General features: G+C 39.2%; 2 protein-coding genes across 5 annotated transcripts; one reads left to right on the forward strand and one right to left on the reverse strand.

Moving 5' to 3' along the window:
- Positions 1-264: 264 nt before the first annotated feature.
- ubxn6 (UBX domain protein 6) lies at positions 265-6472 on the forward strand. The gene is made up of 11 exons (XM_056378937.1): positions 265-444; positions 945-1102; positions 1734-1798; positions 1921-2049; positions 2191-2288; positions 2478-2553; positions 2653-2737; positions 2936-3155; positions 3578-3708; positions 3849-3997; positions 4606-6472. The coding sequence occupies exons 1-11, from the start codon at positions 362-364 to the stop codon at positions 4729-4731; spliced, it is 1320 nt and encodes a 439-aa protein (XP_056234912.1). The 5' UTR covers positions 265-361; the 3' UTR covers positions 4732-6472.
- A 944-nt stretch (positions 6473-7416) lies between these two features.
- Positions 7417-19545, reverse strand: chaf1a (chromatin assembly factor 1, subunit A (p150)). Of its 4 annotated transcripts, none has more exons than XM_056378929.1 (16): positions 18973-19545; positions 17357-17404; positions 16282-16892; positions 15574-15636; positions 15186-15430; positions 14981-15062; positions 14322-14390; positions 13476-13693; positions 12650-12818; positions 12294-12374; positions 11642-11752; positions 11277-11526; positions 10149-10305; positions 9586-9907; positions 9310-9394; positions 7417-8284 (listed from the first exon to the last, which is right to left on the reverse strand). In XM_056378929.1, exons 1-16 carry the CDS (start codon positions 19034-19036, stop codon positions 8172-8174), a joined length of 2688 nt encoding a protein of 895 aa, XP_056234904.1. In that variant the 5' UTR covers positions 19037-19545; the 3' UTR covers positions 7417-8171. The 4 variants fall into 4 exon arrangements, with proteins under 4 accessions (XP_056234904.1, XP_056234907.1, XP_056234906.1 ...); XM_056378932.1 differs by lacking the exon at positions 18973-19545 and adding an exon at positions 18802-18900; XM_056378931.1 differs by lacking the exon at positions 18973-19545 and adding an exon at positions 18525-18656.
- Between the last annotated feature and the right edge of the window lie 371 nt (positions 19546-19916).

The following is a 19916-nucleotide window of genomic DNA, read 5'->3' on the forward strand; positions in this document are numbered from 1 at the left end:
TTTGCCCTTTCAATTTATTTGAGAAAGTCAGAGTCTGTGAGTCTGTGAGGGTGGACATTGGGATTGGGCCTTCTTGTGTCACTCATGCTTCCTCACAGATCTTTGGTCTTTGCATCTAAGTTATTTCCCACACTATCCCAACCAGAAATGTTTTATACAACATAAGCAGCACAATTACTGCACTTATGTCCGTTTTATTCTTCAGTGTTCAACTCAGCCACAAGGCGGCGACACGACCAATTTTGGAGGCGGAAGCAGTTTCTCAGTCAGCAGAAGCAATTTTGTTTTGGTCCTCTTCCCCTTAGCTAAGTGGCTGGGTGCTCTGTCTCTACGGCCATATTTTCACAGATAGCTAACGGAAATGAAGAAGTTTTTGGATGACATTAAGAAAGACATTAAATTTAAATCCGCGGGACCTGGAAAGAAGCTAACACAAGATACCAGGCAAATGGCAAACTTTTCTCAGCTGCTACAGCGCTAACTTCAGCTAGCCACTCAGCTAGCTGACTAACGCTGTGCAAAATTGAGTTAGCTGATAGCTAGTCATAAATTATTACTGGGTTGTTATAAGCATGTCGTAAAGCTCACTAGAACAATGTTCATTAATGGTCTTTTGCAGTTTGTTAGATAGCGTTTATCGTCTGACACTGTGCGCCAACAGATTATATAATACTCAGCACAGTGGGAGGCGTCCATCTAATTTCAGAGCAGCTAACAGTTAATCCTTGAACAAGATTATTTAGTCAATGGTTTAAGCAATGTAAAGAAACTTCTACTCGCAGTGTTTGTTAAACCACCCAGGATTTAACTGCTCGTTAAATAGAGGGCTTGCTGTCGGTGACATAGCTTGGGTTAGCTTCAGTTCATGAGTGGGAGATTTTAGGGCTAACGTGAAGTCGTAACATGTCTCCTCACTTGGCTTTTCTTTGCTCATAACCCCACAGTACCAAACCTGAGGCTTTGCAGAGCAGCTCCAGTGCCAAACATAACCGCCATGCTCCCAGTGAAGGAGCACAGAGGGCTGGAGCCGCAGCTCTGGCCAGGATTGAACAGCAGTCCCGGCCAAAGGTCCACACCTCCCAGGACGCCATTAGGAATCAGGGTGAGACACGTAAACACACATATTTGCAGTGATGCACAAGTTTTTGTAATGAATCACTCTGGGTGGTGTCTGATACCAAACATGCTTTGAGTAATGTTGCTATTTTTAAGTCATTACATGTAAATGTGGGGCTGTTACTCAGATCAGGGCAAAGGGATGAATGTGCTTCGTAGAAAATACATGTTATAATTCTCTGCACATTCAGGACAACTTGCTGAAAACAAATGGCTTAAAAAAACAAATTGGTGCATTCCTGATATTGAAGGTCTTATGTTTTACTTAGTGCTTATATGATCAGGCCACATTTTGTTTGCTACCTTGCTGATGGCAAAAGCTGCAAAAGTGTAGAGGTTTTTCCTTTTATTCTATGTGTTTGATATTTTAAGGTAAGATCCCCAAACCATGAAATCTATGGAAAGTGGATATAGCTGTTGAACTATAGTATTTAATGAGCAGATGGCATTTGAATGTCTTCGTAGGTAATGGTTATAGTCTATAGTTTGACTGCAAGATAAGAGTTTGACCAAAGAATCACACTTTTTTAATGAAACTGATGATATTTTGGTTATACTAAATACACTGACCACTAGAAAGGACATATAATGGCATGATTTTCTGCATTTGCTCATAGTTAAAAGGGAACTGGAGGCAGAGGCGGCTGCACTGGCTGAAAAAGATAAGGCAGCTACAGCAGAGGTAAGTAATATACCGATTTGTTCGGTTAAATCAAGTTTTCTGAAGTATCACCTTCAAGATTATATTCCTACAGTGACAAGTATTTAGTCTGATGATACTAGTGAATAACATTTTCTTTACAGGGATCCCACGTGCCAGTGAAAGATCCCGCCTGTCTCTCAGTGTCAGGTGTGTATTTCACCTGTCCGCTAACTGGAGCCACTTTAACTAAGAGTGAGAGGGAAGTACACATTAAAGAGGCCATTTTAATGGTACGTCCGAAGATATCGTCACTTGTTCTTGTTTTAGCTTGAATTGGAATGCGCTTGCAGCGTAATACTGTGATTTGAATGGGATTCAATTATATCCTAGCTTGTACTGTTGATAAAACATGGACTCTGTTTCACTGTCAGAGGTTTGAGGAGGATGCAGTTGAGGCCTCTGTTATGATGATCCACACATTTAACAAAGACAAAGAGAAAGTGAAGACTGCTGTCGACATCATAAGCAAGTAAGACACTTGGCAGTAATTGACAATGATACTAATGACAGATGAAAGATTATGTTCAACTAAGATTGACTTTAATTTTTGAGCTGTTTTTTTTTTTTTTAACTATTCTCTCAGAATTAAATTTATTCATTAACTTAATATTTTAAAATTATCCTGTTATTTCACATTTGTTCATTGTTTTTTCAACAGGTATGTGGAAAATATATGTAAGTGTCCCACAGAGGAGAAATACAGGAAGATTAAACTCAGCAACAAGGTGTTTCAGGTGTGTAAGTAACTAGAGACTCAGATTTTATGGAATCCCTTTGAGGAGAAAGAGTTTTGCATTTCTTTTAGTTCATTCTTCCTTTTTGTTCTGTATCAGGAGAAAGTGCGTTCTGTGGAGGGCAGTAGAGAGTTCCTGCAGGCCCTGGGCTTCATAAGCGTTATGTTTGCTGTAGAGGGTCAAGGTAAATTAAAAATTAATCCTGATGCTTTTGAAAAATACCCGTAAGCTGTTTTCTGTGCACTGGCCAGTGGTTTTTCACTGATATATCACAGTCAACAGATCAATAAAAAAAAAAAAAAAAAAGTTAACATGGCAAACACAAGTCTTGATTAACAGTCATAACATGTTTTCACTTGTGCTCACCTTTCCTGGAGATCAGAGGAGGATGAGGAGTTCCTGGTGTTACCAGAGCAGAGTCCCGATGCCCTGGAGCTGATGAAGGAGAGGAGGGATCGACTTCAGAGTGGAGAGCCAATCAGAGCTCAGCTGGACAGACAGCCTCAAGCTTTCAGACCGTCTCCCAACGCCCAACGCTTCGAGCTGCCCTCAGAGTTCTACAACCTGACGGCAGAGGAGCTGAAGAGGGAGCAACAGCAGAAGTATAGAGTCCTTGTTAACAGATGCTCCAGTCTAAGTTGTAGGAACTACATTTATAGATTGATACATTAATAAAAAGATTAAATTTAGATTGGATGTATAGCAAATGTAAAATAAGTCAACAGTAAATTCAATTCAGTGGTGAAGGGTAGTTTAAAGACTGTATCGCAACACTTTCTTTAGTCAATTGATTGAGTCTTTTTGTTCTATTTCCCTTTTTCACTATGCACTGTTTTACTATAAAACGCATGTAATCACACAGAAAACTAGTATCCTGGTAGGGATGTTCAAGCCAAAAAATACCAAATTGTGTGTCACGTACAACTCCCATTACCATGGTCCATTAGTGTTTGTCCATCAGCAGAGACTAACCTTTGAGGGAGCCTGCACTCCATGACCAGTTTGTCTTGTGTGTGTTTCTCAGGAGTGATTTAGTGGAGAAGAACGCCATGCTGCGCACAAAAGCCATGAGGGAGAAAGAGGAGCAGAGGGAGAGAAGGAAATACAACTACACCCTGCTCAGGATCAGACTGCCTGATGGAAACCTGTTACAAGGTAAGAACAGAGTTTTTAATCAGTATTATTGAAAAAAGTTGAGTTATAGTTGTAATTTTCAAAAACCTATTAAAATTGTTTTTGCTGATAGTCTTCATACAAATGGCAGTGAGACAGTAAATGCAATTTTGTGACCCCAGGGACCTTTTATGCGTGGGACCGGCTGCCTGTGTTGTTTGGGTTTGTGCGGGAGTCCCTGGCGGACGGGTGGCAGCCCTTTGAGCTCATTGCTCCTGGAGGTCAAAAACTAGAGGAGGCTGAAGAAGTCGCTCTCGCAGAGCGAAACTTGGTGAGTTGAAACCAGAGACCTTTCTTGAAACTGTAAACAATGAAGAGACAGAAACTGACAGTGAATTGATCCTACTAACAAGTATTGTCTGTGCCCTCGAGCTGCATCAGAAAGACTTCAGTGAGCCAAACTGATTTTTTATTATGAACATGGACATTGTACTTTATTATGACTCAATGCCACATACTGTACAATGTCCTGCTGCCGTTTATACTTGCTAAGACACCACAAAAAATACTCCCAACAAATGCACTTTGTGCCTGTTTTGAGCAACTTTTGCTAAAACTACAGTGGGCAGCTTTTGTTGGAAAATATTGAGACATTTTTTTAATGAAAGTGCGTATTTTAGCCCAGAAGATTTTTGTCCTTAGTAGGAACAAATGATTTTGACAACACATTGTTTGTTTTGATCTTTGTGAAAAATATTTAACGCCAGATTTAAGAAGACAAGAATTTATCTTGTAAACAAACCACTTTTAGAATATTTTTGTATATTTTAGAATATTTCATATATTGTAACAACTTGCTATTCATTTGTCAATATTTTACCATATTAATTAATAGAACAATCAGTTAATATTTAAGTATATCTGTATGTTTTTTCATAGGTCCCTGCAGCTCTGCTCACCTTTGCCTGGGATACAGCTGTGCAGGCAGATATTGCAGCTGCAGGTGGAAAGAGCCCCACCCTTCTCAAACCAGAGCTGCTGGAAACCATTCGGACCCTTGACTGAGCAGACGTACTCTGTCCCTGAACTCTCCCTGCTACCTTCCAGCCTGGCACTTCAGGGTTGAAATCGCTCCTTACAAACAACTAGTGATGATTGTGTTTTTTGTTTTTTTACAAATGCTAACTTACGTCATTGGCAGTGATAGACTAGGGGCATCTTCACCCTCAATGCGCTTGTTCTGCTGAGCATACCCCTCCGTCTTCACTGTGGGGATTGTGTCACCCTGCAGTCTGTCTCAGCAGCACATTCTGTTGAAGCACAACTAACAGAGGAGAGGAGAAAGCAAGGGACACGTGTTGTTTTGTGATGCATCCTGAATGTACATGCTGTGTAGTAAACAGACTCAGCAGTCCTCTGTGCTCTACCCTGCAGCCAACCAGTCAGGTATACTTCATGTGGCATGTTGAGAGACCTTGTTTTAGCTGTCACCACTTCCTCCTTTGTTTTTGTTTTTTTAAGTAAACAGTCCCTCTTGCTTAACAAAAATAAAATATACACATCTGACTGCACTGTCACATAGAATAAAATCAAGAATAGGAAACTGTTTTTGAATTGTATTTAGTATTGAATTGTATTTAGTATCTCAGCACCTACAGTAGCTCCTTTGGTTTCAAAAGCTACTGGGTGTTAGTGCACTGGCTTTACTCAAGGCTGGCACTGGCTCGAAATGCTTTAAATTTTGTTTGCCAGTGTTCAAGGTTATCTAGTTGTTTAATCTGTCATCTGATAGACGACTGGTCTGATTTTGATATGAATCTGGCTCAGTGACCACAAATATACATAAGCTTCTGTTGTTTGTTTGTCCTCTGCTCTGCAGTGGCCTTGCACTCCTTAGTGTTGTACAACAAACAGGCTTTTGTGGATGCTCCGATAATCAAAAGGTCAAATGTAATGACTTTTCTATGTATGAGCACAAGCCCAGATCATGAATCATAAATCAAACATTGTTTTCTGGATAGTTTGACTTGGTCTAAAGCTGAGGCAAATATTTAGAGATACGGTCCCCAATACAGAGAGTCAGACATGTGCTGTCAATTCTAATACCAAAATATTTTCTTGTATTTTATTTAAAACTATATAAAACACTAGGTGTGTATAATGCCCAAAATGTAAAATTACAGCTATTTAATTTAGTTCACTGCAGAAACTTCACATAAGCAACTTTCTCTGGCATTAATGTTAAGTGTTTCAGATCCACCTTTTTTCCTGGAAACGTGTCATTGAAGGTTAATACATTTGTTTTGGTGGTGGTTTTGCTGTATGAATATACACCAGGCAAATGTGTAAAAGCTATTTATAGCTCGTCTTGCCGGTGGTTAGTTAAGATGACAACAACCTACCTCTCACCACTCATCTAATACATCCCAAGTGAAAGTTGTAGGGTTTTTTTTTTCCCCTCACCATCTTAAACCTGCATCAATTTCAGTTGCACACCAAAAACACAACTTGTAACAAGCTGATCTCAAGAATCGGTTTCATGAAGGATTTGATACACTCCCAGTGTTTGTAAGGCCATGTAAGTCATAAGAAACATTTCTGTACTCCACAGGTATTCGATGGAAGGGTGTTAAGTGTTTTAACAGCATTGTAATCTTATTAAATTAATCAGTGAGCAGTTGTGATCTGTCCAGATGTTCTGAGTTGTGTTCTATTGCTTTTTAACCCGCCTGTAAAAACAAAAAAAAAAAGAAAATCGCTTGCACTGCATCATAACTTTTGTTTAATAAACACAATTATGAGGCAAGTCTGTTTACTTCAACTACTGACACATGACATACTGTGTATAATACAACAACCATTACAATGTTGAATTCCCTAAAAAGCTTTCTTGAACACAAACCAAGACCTTTAAAACACCATATGGATATCTGACGTAAATGTAAGCCATTAATGGACGGCTTTCTTTGCTAATCCACTCATGCTACGCCGTTTTATTACATGAGCAGAAAGACACCATCTCCACCATGAATCTTGGTGGTGGCAGCTTCATCAGGTGTGAACACTTCTGTGTAGCTGCCTCAGCAGCAAAATCCAGAAATCCTGAAGGACAACCCTGTCTGCACTTGAGCAGTTTTGCAATGGATGGGGGAATAAGTGCAGCTTTTTTTTCCTGATTTATTTTCTCCTAAATTTCTTGGAGAGAAATATGCGATCTGGTACTAAAAATATCAGGTGCAAAAGTGTATTCAGCAGGTCAACCGGACATGCCAAGATGTGAAATCTGTCTTCAGGTGAGCATAACATGTAAAAGACTCAAGTGTCCGATAAATGAAGACTTAATACATTCAGCGGGGTTTAACTCAAGCGTTTCTTTCAAGGAAAAACATTGTTTTCCCTTATAATTAGTGACAAAGTCTTTTCCAGGAAACTTAAGAGGAAGTTACCTTTGTTATGAAAATTGCAGTGCACAGATGTGCACAAATGATTTCAAGCTATGTGTTGATAAAGATGCCTCTACCAAATATAGACTTCAAGGGTTCAATAATTGTTACCGTTTTACAGACAAAAAGCCATATTAGATTCACTGTTGAGCAGTCACTGCTGAACAGACTCCTGTATTAAACATGATATTAAGTAAACAGTACAGGTCCTGATAGGAAATATTAACCTGTTTGAATGGTGATAGCATCACACTAGCAAAGGCACCCAGATCAAGGGGCGAATAATGAACAGAAGATAAAAGTGCAGTACTTTTATTCATGTTTAATGAATTTATCCTGTTCAAGTTTTCTTGAAAATACACAAAATACATATTTATAAAACATGGTGACACTGGACCTAACTGTACAAGTACAGATCTAGCAACTACACCAGTGAGTTGTCAGAATTGGAAATTGCAGAATAAATGCACCCACTGAAATCAAAGGGAAATGTACAGATGGACTTTAAGCCTCCCATTTCCCCAACTCTAATTTCTGGTAAACTATATACATTTAGAGCGCAAGAAATCCACATCATGAATTCAACATTTCAAAACCGTAAATAATGCTGTTCTTGATGTCTTGGATGATTCTTGTGAATATTAGGCATTTAAATTCTGCTCTTCCTCCTCCTGTTCAACCCAAACTGCTGTAGCTAAAGCAGTGCCTGAAAGACGTTCACGTTCCAATTAAGGCTGACTGAAACTTCAATACAAAAATCAGACTCATAGTTAGTGAACATTGGACAAACCTGCCCTCAATGATCAAGCCAGATTCTCAGATTTTATGCACAATTACATTTTACTGGAAAAATGGTTCGTGGCTCCTTTAAAAATATTAGGTGAGAGGGAACTCATAACACTCAGCAGACGCCGCCTGCCGAGTTGCCTGTACCAGGGTGTGGTTGTTCATCTTGCTTGAAGACTTCATTCTGTCTTGGACACGGTAGAGTTCAATATCAGGAAGGAGAAATGTATGAGGAAACAGGAGTAGCTTGGTTGGGGGAGATGGTTTATCCCGTCCTCAGGCAGTGGCGAGTGTAGGAGCAGCGCTGGCCACAGGGAGAGCTGCTGTGTCGGAGGGAGTGACTTCCATGAGGACGTCTCCCTCGTTGGAGGAGTTTTCTCTGGTTGGGCCTTGAGAGTGAAATTTAATGAGACTTAATTTAATTTATGAAAAAGTAAATAAATTACACAGCCATCTAAAAACTGGATTCTGTAAAGTTTGGTTGATAAAATCCAGTTTGTAATCCAGAGTTTGTAAATGAGTGAGGCATTTTAATAATTGTTTTTACATTTCTATTAGACTGGGCAAATAAGATACACACACACACACACACCTCAAGTAGTGCACATGTGCTTGTGGCATATTTTTTTCAAAACCTTGGACAGAGCCAGGCTCAGTTCCCTCTTGCTTGTACTCTGTTTGCTAGGTAAGCTAATTCGCTCCCAGCTCCAGTGACAAAACATGAGTGGTATCAGTCCTATCATCTAAAGACTGGAGGTGAATATTCATGGGGGTTGCTCTGAGACATTTAGGTTTTATCCCTGTACTCTTCATAACCCACAACTTGTATAACATTTGTTTATTTCTGTTGTGAACTCACTTCCCAGCAGGAGTTAGATCATCCAGTCAGCTTAATTGATGCCCAGATCTGTACAGCACATTAAGATCTGGGAAATGTGTGCGTCTGCTCCTCAGCAACCTACTCTTCGTCACAACACCTTTCTCTTTATAGGTTCTCAGGCGTTTACATGCATCTTTGTAGAAGCATAATGCCAGTTCAACTCACAGAAAGAAGGCCACTGAGTGCATTTACAAAAATGTTTAACTATTGCTGTTTTACTATTCAAATTAATCCGCCACCAGAGACTTATCTGTAATAAGAGAATATGTCTACACAGATTTTGTATGCATATAGCTGTAGTTGTAAAAATTGATTATGTGGGCCACAATGTCCTATTCCATCACCAGAGCTGGTCTAAGTGACAATTATATCTGCTCCCATTTTAAAATTAATTTATTAGCAATATGCATTTGATCATACATCTTAAAAATCACAATGTTGCAAAAAATATTAAGAAGTCTGAATCTTTAAAACATTAAACATTTAAACATAAAGTCGACCATGACAGCTTTTTATCCTTACTGTGTAACTCACCACTCTGTGTGGAGATGATGACACAGTCGTCCTCATCGTCATCCTCAGTGTCAGCTTGAAAACCATCTGCCTCAATTGCTTCCGTCTGGCAAGGACAGAGAAATAAGACCATTTGATACGACACTAAGCTACAATAAACTTGTAAAAATCTTGATAAAATGATAATCTCTATGAAAATATGCCAAAAGGGGCATCAATCACCTACTAACTAAGGTACAAAAAAACTTAAATGTCACAGTAAATAAATAAGTGATCTGTTTGAGGGCGTTTCTCTACCTGCTCAGGATCAGTGCATCTCTTCATGAACTTGGTGATTGACATGCTGCCTGTGCTCTTCCTTTTGTTGGAGGATGAAGACGTGGTGGAGGAGGTCTGAGGTGTAGTGGGAGAGTTTCCCTGAGAGCCTGTGGCCACCTGGGGTTCTTCACGGGACTCTTCCCGAGCTCCTGTGGTGAGGTAGGTCCACTGGCAGGGCACTGGAAGAGCTTCCTGGCTAAAAGAGGAAAGGACTTCTGTGTGCACATACCAGCAGCAGCGTCTGTAAGTTGAGCGCTTCTCATAAACAGCATTGTTCCTTATGAGGCGCTTCAGGTGTATTCTGATGAAAGGAAAAAAAATTGAGGTAAAATATAAAAACTGTAAATCTTGATGTAGCAGTTTGTTAAAACTACTTATTTGAAAGGCAAACATGTCTTACAATAAAACTCCTTATTAAAGAGATGTTTGAGGAGAAACATTTGTTTTAGTCAGTACAGGAGGATTAGATTATCATTAGGATAACAGTATTTACTTTTACCATTTAAAAATTTCATTTTGAGAATGACCAAATATTGTTTCACCTGGTAGGAATGTTTTCTGCTGGGCTCTGAGGGCTGGACAGTTCAGGAGGTGATGATGAGGATGAGGTCTGCTGACGACAAAACTCCTGAAACTCAGTGATGATCACTTTGCTGCTGTTGAGATTGCCATGCAGCAGAGGTAGCAGCTGACCAAGTACTGAGGGAGAAAGAACATTACACAGTTTTTAGAGTAAAGCAATATTAACGTTTAAATAAGAAATAGAATGACGCTAAGAGAGCGCAGACCTCAGCCTAGGTCTACATCAAACAACATACACCAGACTCCAGAGAAAATTAATAATAATACTAATAATAATTCTTATTCATGGTCAATGATCTGGATCTGCCCCAAAATATAAGAGGCTCTTCCCTGGCCCATCCCATCAGCAAGGTCAGTGCAGTACCTTTTGTCTAATCCTGCTGACAAAAACAGATGCAGGTGAAAACTACCTCCTCGGCAGGTCACATTTTAAAGGTACATTTGGCAGAAACCGGATAATTAATCATAAGTTAATAATAAGTTTAGTTTAAACTTATTATTACTAATTCAAGATAAACTTAAAGTAAACCTACTTATAGAGAAATGGGACAGTCAGGATTAATGTAGCACTTACTAGAATGACTAAATATGTAACAATTCTTAAAATAAAGACATTCAACGGTGGTTTTGCGATTGTTGAATCAGGAATTACAGATGAGAAAAACAAAACAAAAACAAAAAACATGCATACAATGATGATAATCTTTCTTGCAACTGATGGCAAATGCACCAACACAATTTATTTTACTTTAAGTTTCCTTCCACTAAAAAAAGAAAAAAGAACAATAGTGCTGTGTTGCTGTACTTTAGTGCAGCACTAACACTTCACTTCCATATAGAGAACTTCTGGCAAAACAGTTTAACAGATGCAGAATAAATAAAATAGTTTCTGGCAATGTATGGTAATGCCTGCTGATAAGAGCAACTAAAGCTGATGGAGCCAGACAAACCACAAAAACTACAAACAGTCAGTCATCCAATGGCTGTCACGCTAATAGGCACTAGTAGTCCCTGGTAGTGCATTATCTAAAGGCTGTTTTCCCAATGTTAGTCCAAATATCAAAGTGAATCAGGTGACACACACTTACACTGTGCTTCTTTCTGACACTTCTGTGACTGCTCCTCTGGGCTGAGGCTGGTGTCTGCCTTGGGTAAAGGCTCGACCAGACACAAAGCAAAAGGCTGGAAGAGATCCAAACCAGGTCCTTCTCCTTTCCAGACGCAGCCCCTCACCACGGGCTCCAGCACCTTCATCTTCTTCTTGGTAGACATCAGCTCGTCCCACTCCCTCGCTTTCAGTTTCTGACGCAGTTTCTGCTTCTCCAGGTCTCCACCCTCCTGGGAGGTTACATGCGTGTTAATAGTGGTGCAAACGGGAAGAATTTTGAAAAAAGAAAATCTAAAAGATCTGTCTTTCAGATTAAGGAGACAATATTGCAGCTCCTCATCATACCTCCTCTTCCAGTGCCCCCTCATCATCTGAAAGGTAGCCATGAGGAACAAAGAAGCCGTCGTCGTCATCATCATCGTCATCTTCACCTTCACCTCCTTCCTCCTCATCTTCCTGAAAATGACCAAGAGTTCAAAGTCTTTTAAAAAGTACAATTATCATTTCTTTTCATAATACTTTCCTTGTTGTGAAAACACAAGATAAATAATAAGTTTGTTGTTTGCTCAAGTTCAGAAAAAATAATATAAGTATATTTCCTTTCACGCTGATGATACAGTCAGAAAAGACACTCCAAAAATATTTTATATGATTATTCAGATATTAACTTCATTAAACATCTCTACTTTCTTGGTGTGATATAGACAAATGGCATCTTATTTAAAAAAGAAAAACATGGACTCATTTATGTTGTGGTTCAAATCATTTCATACTTTACTTCATTTTAATCTCCAAACAATTATGAAGCCTTCAAAATGGACAATGCCAATATTTTTGCATGATTATAAACTACGTTTTAAAATAATTGTTATTGTAATTAATGTGTGGCCCACATCTCTGTTCTCCAAACGACACTGGGCACTGATGTAGACACAACAAACATAAAACTTGAAATAAAAGGAACACCTATACTTGTTCATCCTCCAATGAAACTTACCCCTTCACTATGTGACAGGGACTCTCCCGGCTCCTCTTCCTCCCATTCTTCATCACTGTCCACCTCATAGTCCAACAAATCCTGTGGTGAGAGACCACAGCTGTAAGCGTCAAAGCTACAGGTATACAATTCTTGGATCAAGTGCAAATATTGAATCAAAGCTAAATTCTAAAATCACTTAAAAGTGATTGAAAAGCATACCTACATAATCTAGTTTCTTGGTTAATACAGATCTGTGTTACATTACATCTGCCAATATAGTACAATTAATTTACCATTAAAAAAGTATGTAATGTCTCTGACTGCTGGGATCTCAGTAAATTGAAAAGAAAGATGACTTTGCAAAATAGCTTTACCTTGTCTTGTCTGAGGGGGCAACGAGGTGAGACGTGTGAACTCTTCTTACTCCAGGTGCCCCAGTACGCTGGACGGTAGTTCTCATGGAACTGCAAAAGCTTCATGGATCCGTAACGTTCACGGTCCGGTACACCATCTGGTTTAGGTCTGTCCACTGCAATACACTCACTGAGGAAATAGTATACATGGGGAGATGGAGAGAGAATAATGATTAACCATAAAGACAGAGGAAATCTTTTCTGAAGTTTTTCATTTATAATAATTTTTCCAAATCTATATTTACGCATACATGTGGTATCAAACATTCCTTCTGGCTTTTTGCCAGTCCAGTCCAGGTTGGGGCATTTTTATTATATGTATATGAAAATCACAGTCACTCAACACACGCACCCTGAAAGTGCCACACAGCAAATTCATGTGGCTGAGGTAGCTACGACAATGCATGAACCATGGTGCTCATTGCTTGTTTGAGCTTCTTAGATGTGAGAATTTGAGGGTTTTCTTTGATAAACTTCTTCATGTTCTGCATCGTTGGTTTGATAAAACCCTAACCCTAACCCCAAGCAATCTGACGAGGCCACCTTGTATTAAGCCCTGTATGGATGAAATACTTTTATCAAAGGATTAACAAAGCTTAATGGGCATTTTCTTTACCAATGCAATTACTTTTTTTTTCATATTTATAAAATCAACATCATGCTGGGATGTACTTATCAGATGCAGAAAAAACAAAACGAACCTCACTTCAGAAATAAAAATACAGGTTACTAACATGAAGGGTCAGCAGAGTATGTAGATCAGGATCATCACCATTTCCAGTCTTACCTGAGCGAGTCCACCTGCCTGGGTTTGGTGGGCCCTGACCAGCGGGGCTTTTGCCCGATCCAGTCTTTGAGTCCATTCAGGTTAGCAGCAGGGTTTAGCAAACACCGGTCAAGTTCCTCCAAAACAGAGTCCTCACACTGGACCCGACACAGTGGTGCCAGAGCCATGTTTTCTTTTATCTCAAATGGAGCAAACTTCCCACATGCAGCTGCGAGCGTCTGAAATGGCAAGGGGACAAAACAGGTTACAGTTATAATATTTTGTACTTACTAATACGGAATCCCATTTTAGGCCTAGTTCACATGTATGTAGTTATTTCCTCTTTCATTCTTAAAATCTTTGTCCACATGAAAACACAAAAACACACTGTCAAGAGCATGCTAAAACAAATGGTGGCAATATAACTCTACCCAGTTACAATAGGTAAACAACAATGGTGTGAGAAGTCAAAAGCTCTGTTAACCCTGTCCACATGTTAACACTGAAAACATCTGGACATCTTTCCCTGGAGTTTTACAAAAAGGTCCATTTTCAGTGACCTAATCTGCAGCTTGCATGTGGACAAACGGCCAAAACACACAAAAAAAAAAAGTTGTAATGTGCACATTTGGACGAGACCTTCGTGAAAAAAAAATTAAATTAAATTAAATTTTTTATTAAAAAAAGGAGGGGGCAGGTAGTACAGGAGATCAGAGCATGTAAAACTCAATCAAACATTACACCTTTTAAACTGGTGATGTAGATTATTCCGTAAAGATGTTAAAATAACAGCTTTAGGCAACAACTTCACAAGTTAAGTGAAACCAATATCACATTTTGGTGTTCTGAAGAGTGAGACCTACTAACCTTTGGTGCCTGCTGGATCTTGGGTTTCTGTAGAAACCGTGTAATTTCTGCTTTCTCAGCTTTGAGACGCTGTAAAAAAAACACATTGATCAAGAATTATTCAGTCAAATCTACCACAAAAGTTTCAGTCACCTCAGTCTTTTCAATTGTTACAGAAAAGTCTCAGCGTACTAATTAAAGCATAGAATAAATAATCTTAACTTGAATTTAAATGAAATATTGTTCAGTGTTCCTCCCAGCACTCTTTCATTAGTTCCCACCAATGTGTTGCTTTCCTTTCAATTTCCTCAGCAGTCTGATATGAATGTGCAGTAGTACTGCCTACATTACAGTACTGTCCTAACAATGCATCAGAGGTAGTAACACAGTTACTCACTTACACTGCCTTTGTACAGACAGGGGGTTTGTAAGTCATCAACAAAAGTTTGTGCACCTGAATTTTTTGCATTAACTTTCGAAGCTTCATTTACTTCTATTGTTGCAAGAAAGCAGTAAGTTAACCAACTTCTTAAACTCTGAAAACGGTCCGTTTTCTAGGACATTTACATGATTATTCATTTTTTTGTGACCTACAGTTTTTTTGCTTTTACCTTGGGCAGTTTACTGAAGCTTTTGCCCATTAGTATAGCTCATACCAACACTCTTCTACATTAACTTACATCTTTCTCTTCTTTCAATCTTTTCTCTTCCTCCTTCATTCGCTTCTCCTCTTCTTTCTTCCGTTTTTCTTCCAGCCTGGCCCTGAGGTAAATTTTAAGCACACCAAAATCAATCTGTTAAAACAGTTCTATCCAACAGACTTATGGCACGGGAAACATCTAAAATGGACAAACATTGACTTAAGAATAGTAGGAAGTTACTTACTCTTGCTTGGACTTCCGAAGCTCTTCTTTTGCTTTTAACCTCTCTGCCTTCTCTTTCTCTTCCTTCTCCTTTTTCTCTCGTTTCTCTCGCTCATCTTTTTCCTTTTTCTTCCGTTTTTCCCTTTCTCGTTCCTCCTTTAGTTTGCGAGCTTCTTCTTTCTTTTTCTCTTTTGCAGCTTTAGCTTCTTCCTTCTGCCGTTCCTTCTCCTGTCGCAAACGAAGCCTGTCCTCTTGTTCTTGTAAACTCTATAATTGCAAAATAACCCTTTTAATAAATGATGATGATTATGATGATGAAGTGGGTAAGAAATACAGATAATAATAATAACAGATAATAAATCAGGTTGTGTTTGAAGCCATATTTTCAAACTGAAAAGTAGAAGTCTGACCTTCAATGAGCGTCTCTTGATCTTTTTCTGATCTGCTGGTGACTTGGGGGTGGTCTTTGGCTCCTATGAGGAGAAGGGGGAAAACAAATCTGATAATCCTTATCTGACATCTGATCTACTTGATATTTTCTATGCACAAGTTATATCTGGACAAATCATTGCAATAATATTGATACTGTTCTATATCCAAGAATGAGATTTTACCAAAATACTGTAGGTGTTTCACAGTATTAAATATGAAACAACAAATAAAATGTTCTGGTAAAAAAATATCTGAATATATCTGAATGAGCTTACAAACATCCTCAAAATGCTGGTGTTACATTATCAGCAGAGGTATTTGTACGAATAAACAGATATTTTAGTATGTCAATATAGCAGGTACCTAGTGTGATAAAATCAGTGAGAAAAAAATTAATTATTGATCAATCAAATGCTATGTATTCTTCATGAGTGAACATCAAGTTAACATGTTACAAATGTTATTAAAAGTAGAAAGCAAATGCTAATCTAAATCTCTAACCAATAACAGATTATTGTGCAAAAAAAAAAACCACACTTTGTATTACCACCCTGAAATAATGTTTTCTGTGTGATGAATTACCAAACAAATTCTTAGAAACACAGATGAATTAATTTTGTGTGATAGTAAACTGGCTAATTTTACACAACCCTAAGAGGGATTAAACAAAAAGCAATACTGCATACTGTAGTTGTAGGGTCATCGGTCTTGGACTTCTCTGGTGAGCTTTCAGACATGGAGCTGACTGATGAAGCTGACAGCATGGACTTATTCCCCAAACTGGAAACGTTTCCTGACTCATCCTGCTCCTCTGGCTCACTGTCAGAATCCTGTGTTGTGTCAAGTTGTGAGACAGATTCTGTCTGACTCCCATCTTTATCCTCCACCTCTTCTACTTCATCATCATTGACACAGTCTAAAGTGTGTGTTTTAGGAGTGGGATCAATGTTGCTGGTTTTCTCAGGAGAAGCAGTTTTGTCTTTGCCTTGATGCTTGTCTTTTTTTGGGAGGCAGGGAGACACAGGAGCAGGTGAAACAAGGCACTTTACAGGAGAAGCTTTGTCCTCAGTCAGATCTATAACCGTGTTTTCATCTGAGGCTGCAGGGCACCTTCGGCTCAGGAAGCCATCAAGGGGCCCACGACCATTAACCAAGGGTGGTCCGCTGTGCACAGGGAGTTGAGAGGACTCATTCTCATTCTCCCTGTCTGAAGGTTCAGGACAGGCATGTGCACAGGGGCGTTTAGGCGGCTGGTTCTCTTTAGGTTCAGGGTTCAGGCGCTTGAATGGGAGGCGAGCTGCAGGCAGAATAAAAACATTAACAAATAAATAACATAAACACCCTGAATCACCATAATAGTTGCTGTATTGTATCTGTTCACATAACAAAATATTATTAATATATTAAAATATTATATTTACAGATATAACAAAGCATAACTGAATCTTAACTTGTGAAAATCTTGTGTGTATTAGTAGGGTTAATACTCCAATAATTTCAACTTGCGCTATGTAAATATAATACCAACCAAAAGTGAGGATCAAAAATACACAAAAGTGGGGATTAATCAAGAGGGCAGAAGGAATACACAAAGGTGCAATAATCATTAATAGGCACTGTAAACGTAAGACATGATTAGTTTAAATTATCAACTGTCCATGCTAGATCTAGATATCATCAATGGAATCAGATAATGTCTTATTGTCATGATCTTTCAATAGTGTCAAAAATCTTGAAAAATAAAAACTTATTTGATATTACCTTGTACAAGTTTCTTGTTGGCATTGTTACTTGACTTACAATCCATGCCTGAAAAGAACAAAAGCACAGGCACATCAGAAAACAATACTTAGTGTCAATACTAAACTTCAATATTACAAGTCTGACATAATGCACCAGCACTGAAATTGGTTGAAGAAAATCCATAAATGACCATTTTTTTTACAAATGTTGAACTAACTGGGTGATTGATAAGCGTTTGGTGGCAGATGAAAAAGCAGTACTAACTTAAAACGACCATCACTGCAAATAAAGCATCTCAGTACATAACTCATTTGAAATAACTATAACAACCTTGATGCGGATCACACATTTAACACATTAACAACTCCCCTCAGCCACTCTTTCTGTTAACGCTCCGCTTTTAGCAACGTAACGTTAGTTTACTACCGAAATAACCACATGCCAGTGCAGCTACTGTACTGTGTGTCGTAAAATACTCATCACCCCGTGATAATGTGAAACTCTTACCGACTTGCAATAACGCCCGAGAGTACCGTTTTTCAAGATGTTTCATTAAATGTCACAATAGTTTGCAATGTCGGTGTGCTAATGTTACGGTGTTACAATGAATGTAATGGTTGTGTTTGGTTTGCTCTCCCGCCAACCGGTATATAAGTCGGTGCAGCAGGCCCAGCCGAGTCCGCAGGGCACGCACCTTAGGGGCTGTCAAGCAAATGCTGCTTGCCTGGCCATAATAACTCGCCGAAAACTTCGAACAACTATAGCAAATGGTTATAATATTATTTATTACAGCCACAGGAACCTTGGATTTGGGGAAGATCTACGACAAATGAGCAGCTGTAGAGGTTCACCTATGGGACCGGCTTTTATGTTTGGTGCTAACGTTAACTACCTCACGGGGTGCTAACAGGACTAGCTTGACTGCTAACCCCACAAAACTAGCAACTTTGCTAAGTACCACGGGCGTAGCTATGAGCTAGCAGCAAAGTTTGCCACAAATATATACACTTTTAACGGACAACAACAGACTTGTGGATGAAAAACATTAGTATTTTGAGGCATGACTTACTTTAACGTGACGTTACTGTTTATCTGACGTTAAAGCTTCCGAAATAGCAATTAGCAATACCAGTGTTATGTCGAAGGGTTAGTCAGTCTGTTTTTCAGTCGATGTGTGTCCACTTACCTTAGCCTGAACCTAACCGTATATCTACCCCCAATTAGCCTATCCTTTGATATATAATCTGATCCTCAAAGTTATCTCCCCTACGCCAGACTATAAACTAAACCGAGCCCTAACAGCAACCAAGACCAGGTAGCACGTTAGCTATACACAGCTAGCTTTAACGTTTGAAAAGTTAGCGGGCGAGTTTCATATTAAATCAGTCAAAGTTTGTCTCATAACAATGACAATAGCAGACATTAAGTGATGTCGTTGGGGAAAACGAGGTTAATGGCCTTACCCAACTGAGCATTGAGAAGCGGGCTGATTTATCTTTAAACTAAAGTTTTTCATTATGTTGTGCTCGCCAATTAGTATAAACGGAACTGCACCAAGTCCACATTATAGTAGTGAACGTTTGGCATGTTGTTAAGACCCTCTGCAGGCCTGTTAGACATGGCATTAGCTTTACCTCTTCTGCGGGGAGTCGATGCTGCCAAATGTCCGTCCACAGATGGGTTTTCCGCGGCCAACATCCCAACCACTGACCCCGGGCTCCTCTCGTTTGTAGTATTCTCGGGCAAAACAACTTCAAAACAATGGCACGGTTCGTATAAACACCCGAGAATGTCCCCGATAACAAACCAGATGCTGTGCTGCTATTTAAATTACATGTAATTCTAATTTATTTCAAATAAAACATAACGCATTCTCTTTCCGTATCTCCCACATACTCCCTTGGTTTACCCCACTGCCTGCCTCGCGCTCCTCAGTCGGAATTGGCGGGAGTGTGTCGCTTGCTTCAATAGCCTTCGCTGATTGGTCAGCGCCAAGTTACTGATCACCGCTAGAGGTGTTTGATTTAAAGAGCCGCGTTGTACTTTGCTCGGTGTTTTGTGTATTGTAACGTTTCAGAATATTTGTACGGACAATAACGCATCAAAAATTGTATGAAGCTTTAATTTGTATCAAGAAAGATCAAATTATGTGAGCTAAATTAATTAAATAGATCTTTTGTCTCTCGTTACAAACATATTATCCACCCGCCCGGCATGCCCTGTGCTGTAACCCGAAAGATGTTAGCTGTGTCTCGCAGGCTGCTCACAGGGCACGCCTTCTGAAGGATGTTTCGGGCTTTGTGATTGGCCTTGGTGTTTGACTTTCAGAAGTCTGGGTTGCCATGTTGTGGGACAGTGAAATGAAAGAAAGAAGTCGGACTGAAGTCCGGTTTATGAGGCCAGTGCTCTTTGGAAGTTTGTTTACTTAGCGATAGTTATCATGAGTTATCCATAGTGCATGATATTCCCTAATACATTATATATATATATATATATATATATATATATATATATATATAAGACTAAAACATTTTTGTCGCTCACTCTCAGCACCACAGTTCATATCAGTGAGAAAGTT

The sequence above is a fragment of the Seriola aureovittata genome, chromosome 6 (genome assembly GCF_021018895.1).
Source record: "Seriola aureovittata isolate HTS-2021-v1 ecotype China chromosome 6, ASM2101889v1, whole genome shotgun sequence".
Taxonomy (NCBI): domain Eukaryota; kingdom Metazoa; phylum Chordata; class Actinopteri; order Carangiformes; family Carangidae; genus Seriola; species Seriola aureovittata.

Excerpts from the sequence above, each read along its gene's own strand:
- ubxn6 (XM_056378937.1), top strand. The coding sequence starts at position 362 with ATGAAGAAGTTTTTGGATGACATTAAGAAAGACATTAAATTTAAATCC. Across the intron at positions 1,103-1,733 it reads GGACGCCATTAGGAATCAGG|TTAAAAGGGAACTGGAGGCA; the intron begins GTGAGACACGTA and ends ATTTGCTCATAG. Across the intron at positions 3,156-3,577 it reads AAGAGGGAGCAACAGCAGAA|GAGTGATTTAGTGGAGAAGA; the intron begins GTATAGAGTCCT and ends TGTGTTTCTCAG.
- chaf1a (XM_056378929.1), bottom strand. The coding sequence starts at position 19,036 with ATGTTGGCCGCGGAAAACCCATCTGTGGACGGACATTTGGCAGCATCG. Across the intron at positions 12,375-12,649 it reads GCCCCCTCAGACAAGACAAG|GATTTGTTGGACTATGAGGT; the intron begins GTAAAGCTATTT and ends CTCTCACCACAG. Across the intron at positions 9,908-10,148 it reads GCAGAAAACATTCCTACCAG|AATACACCTGAAGCGCCTCA; the intron begins GTGAAACAATAT and ends TCCTTTCATCAG.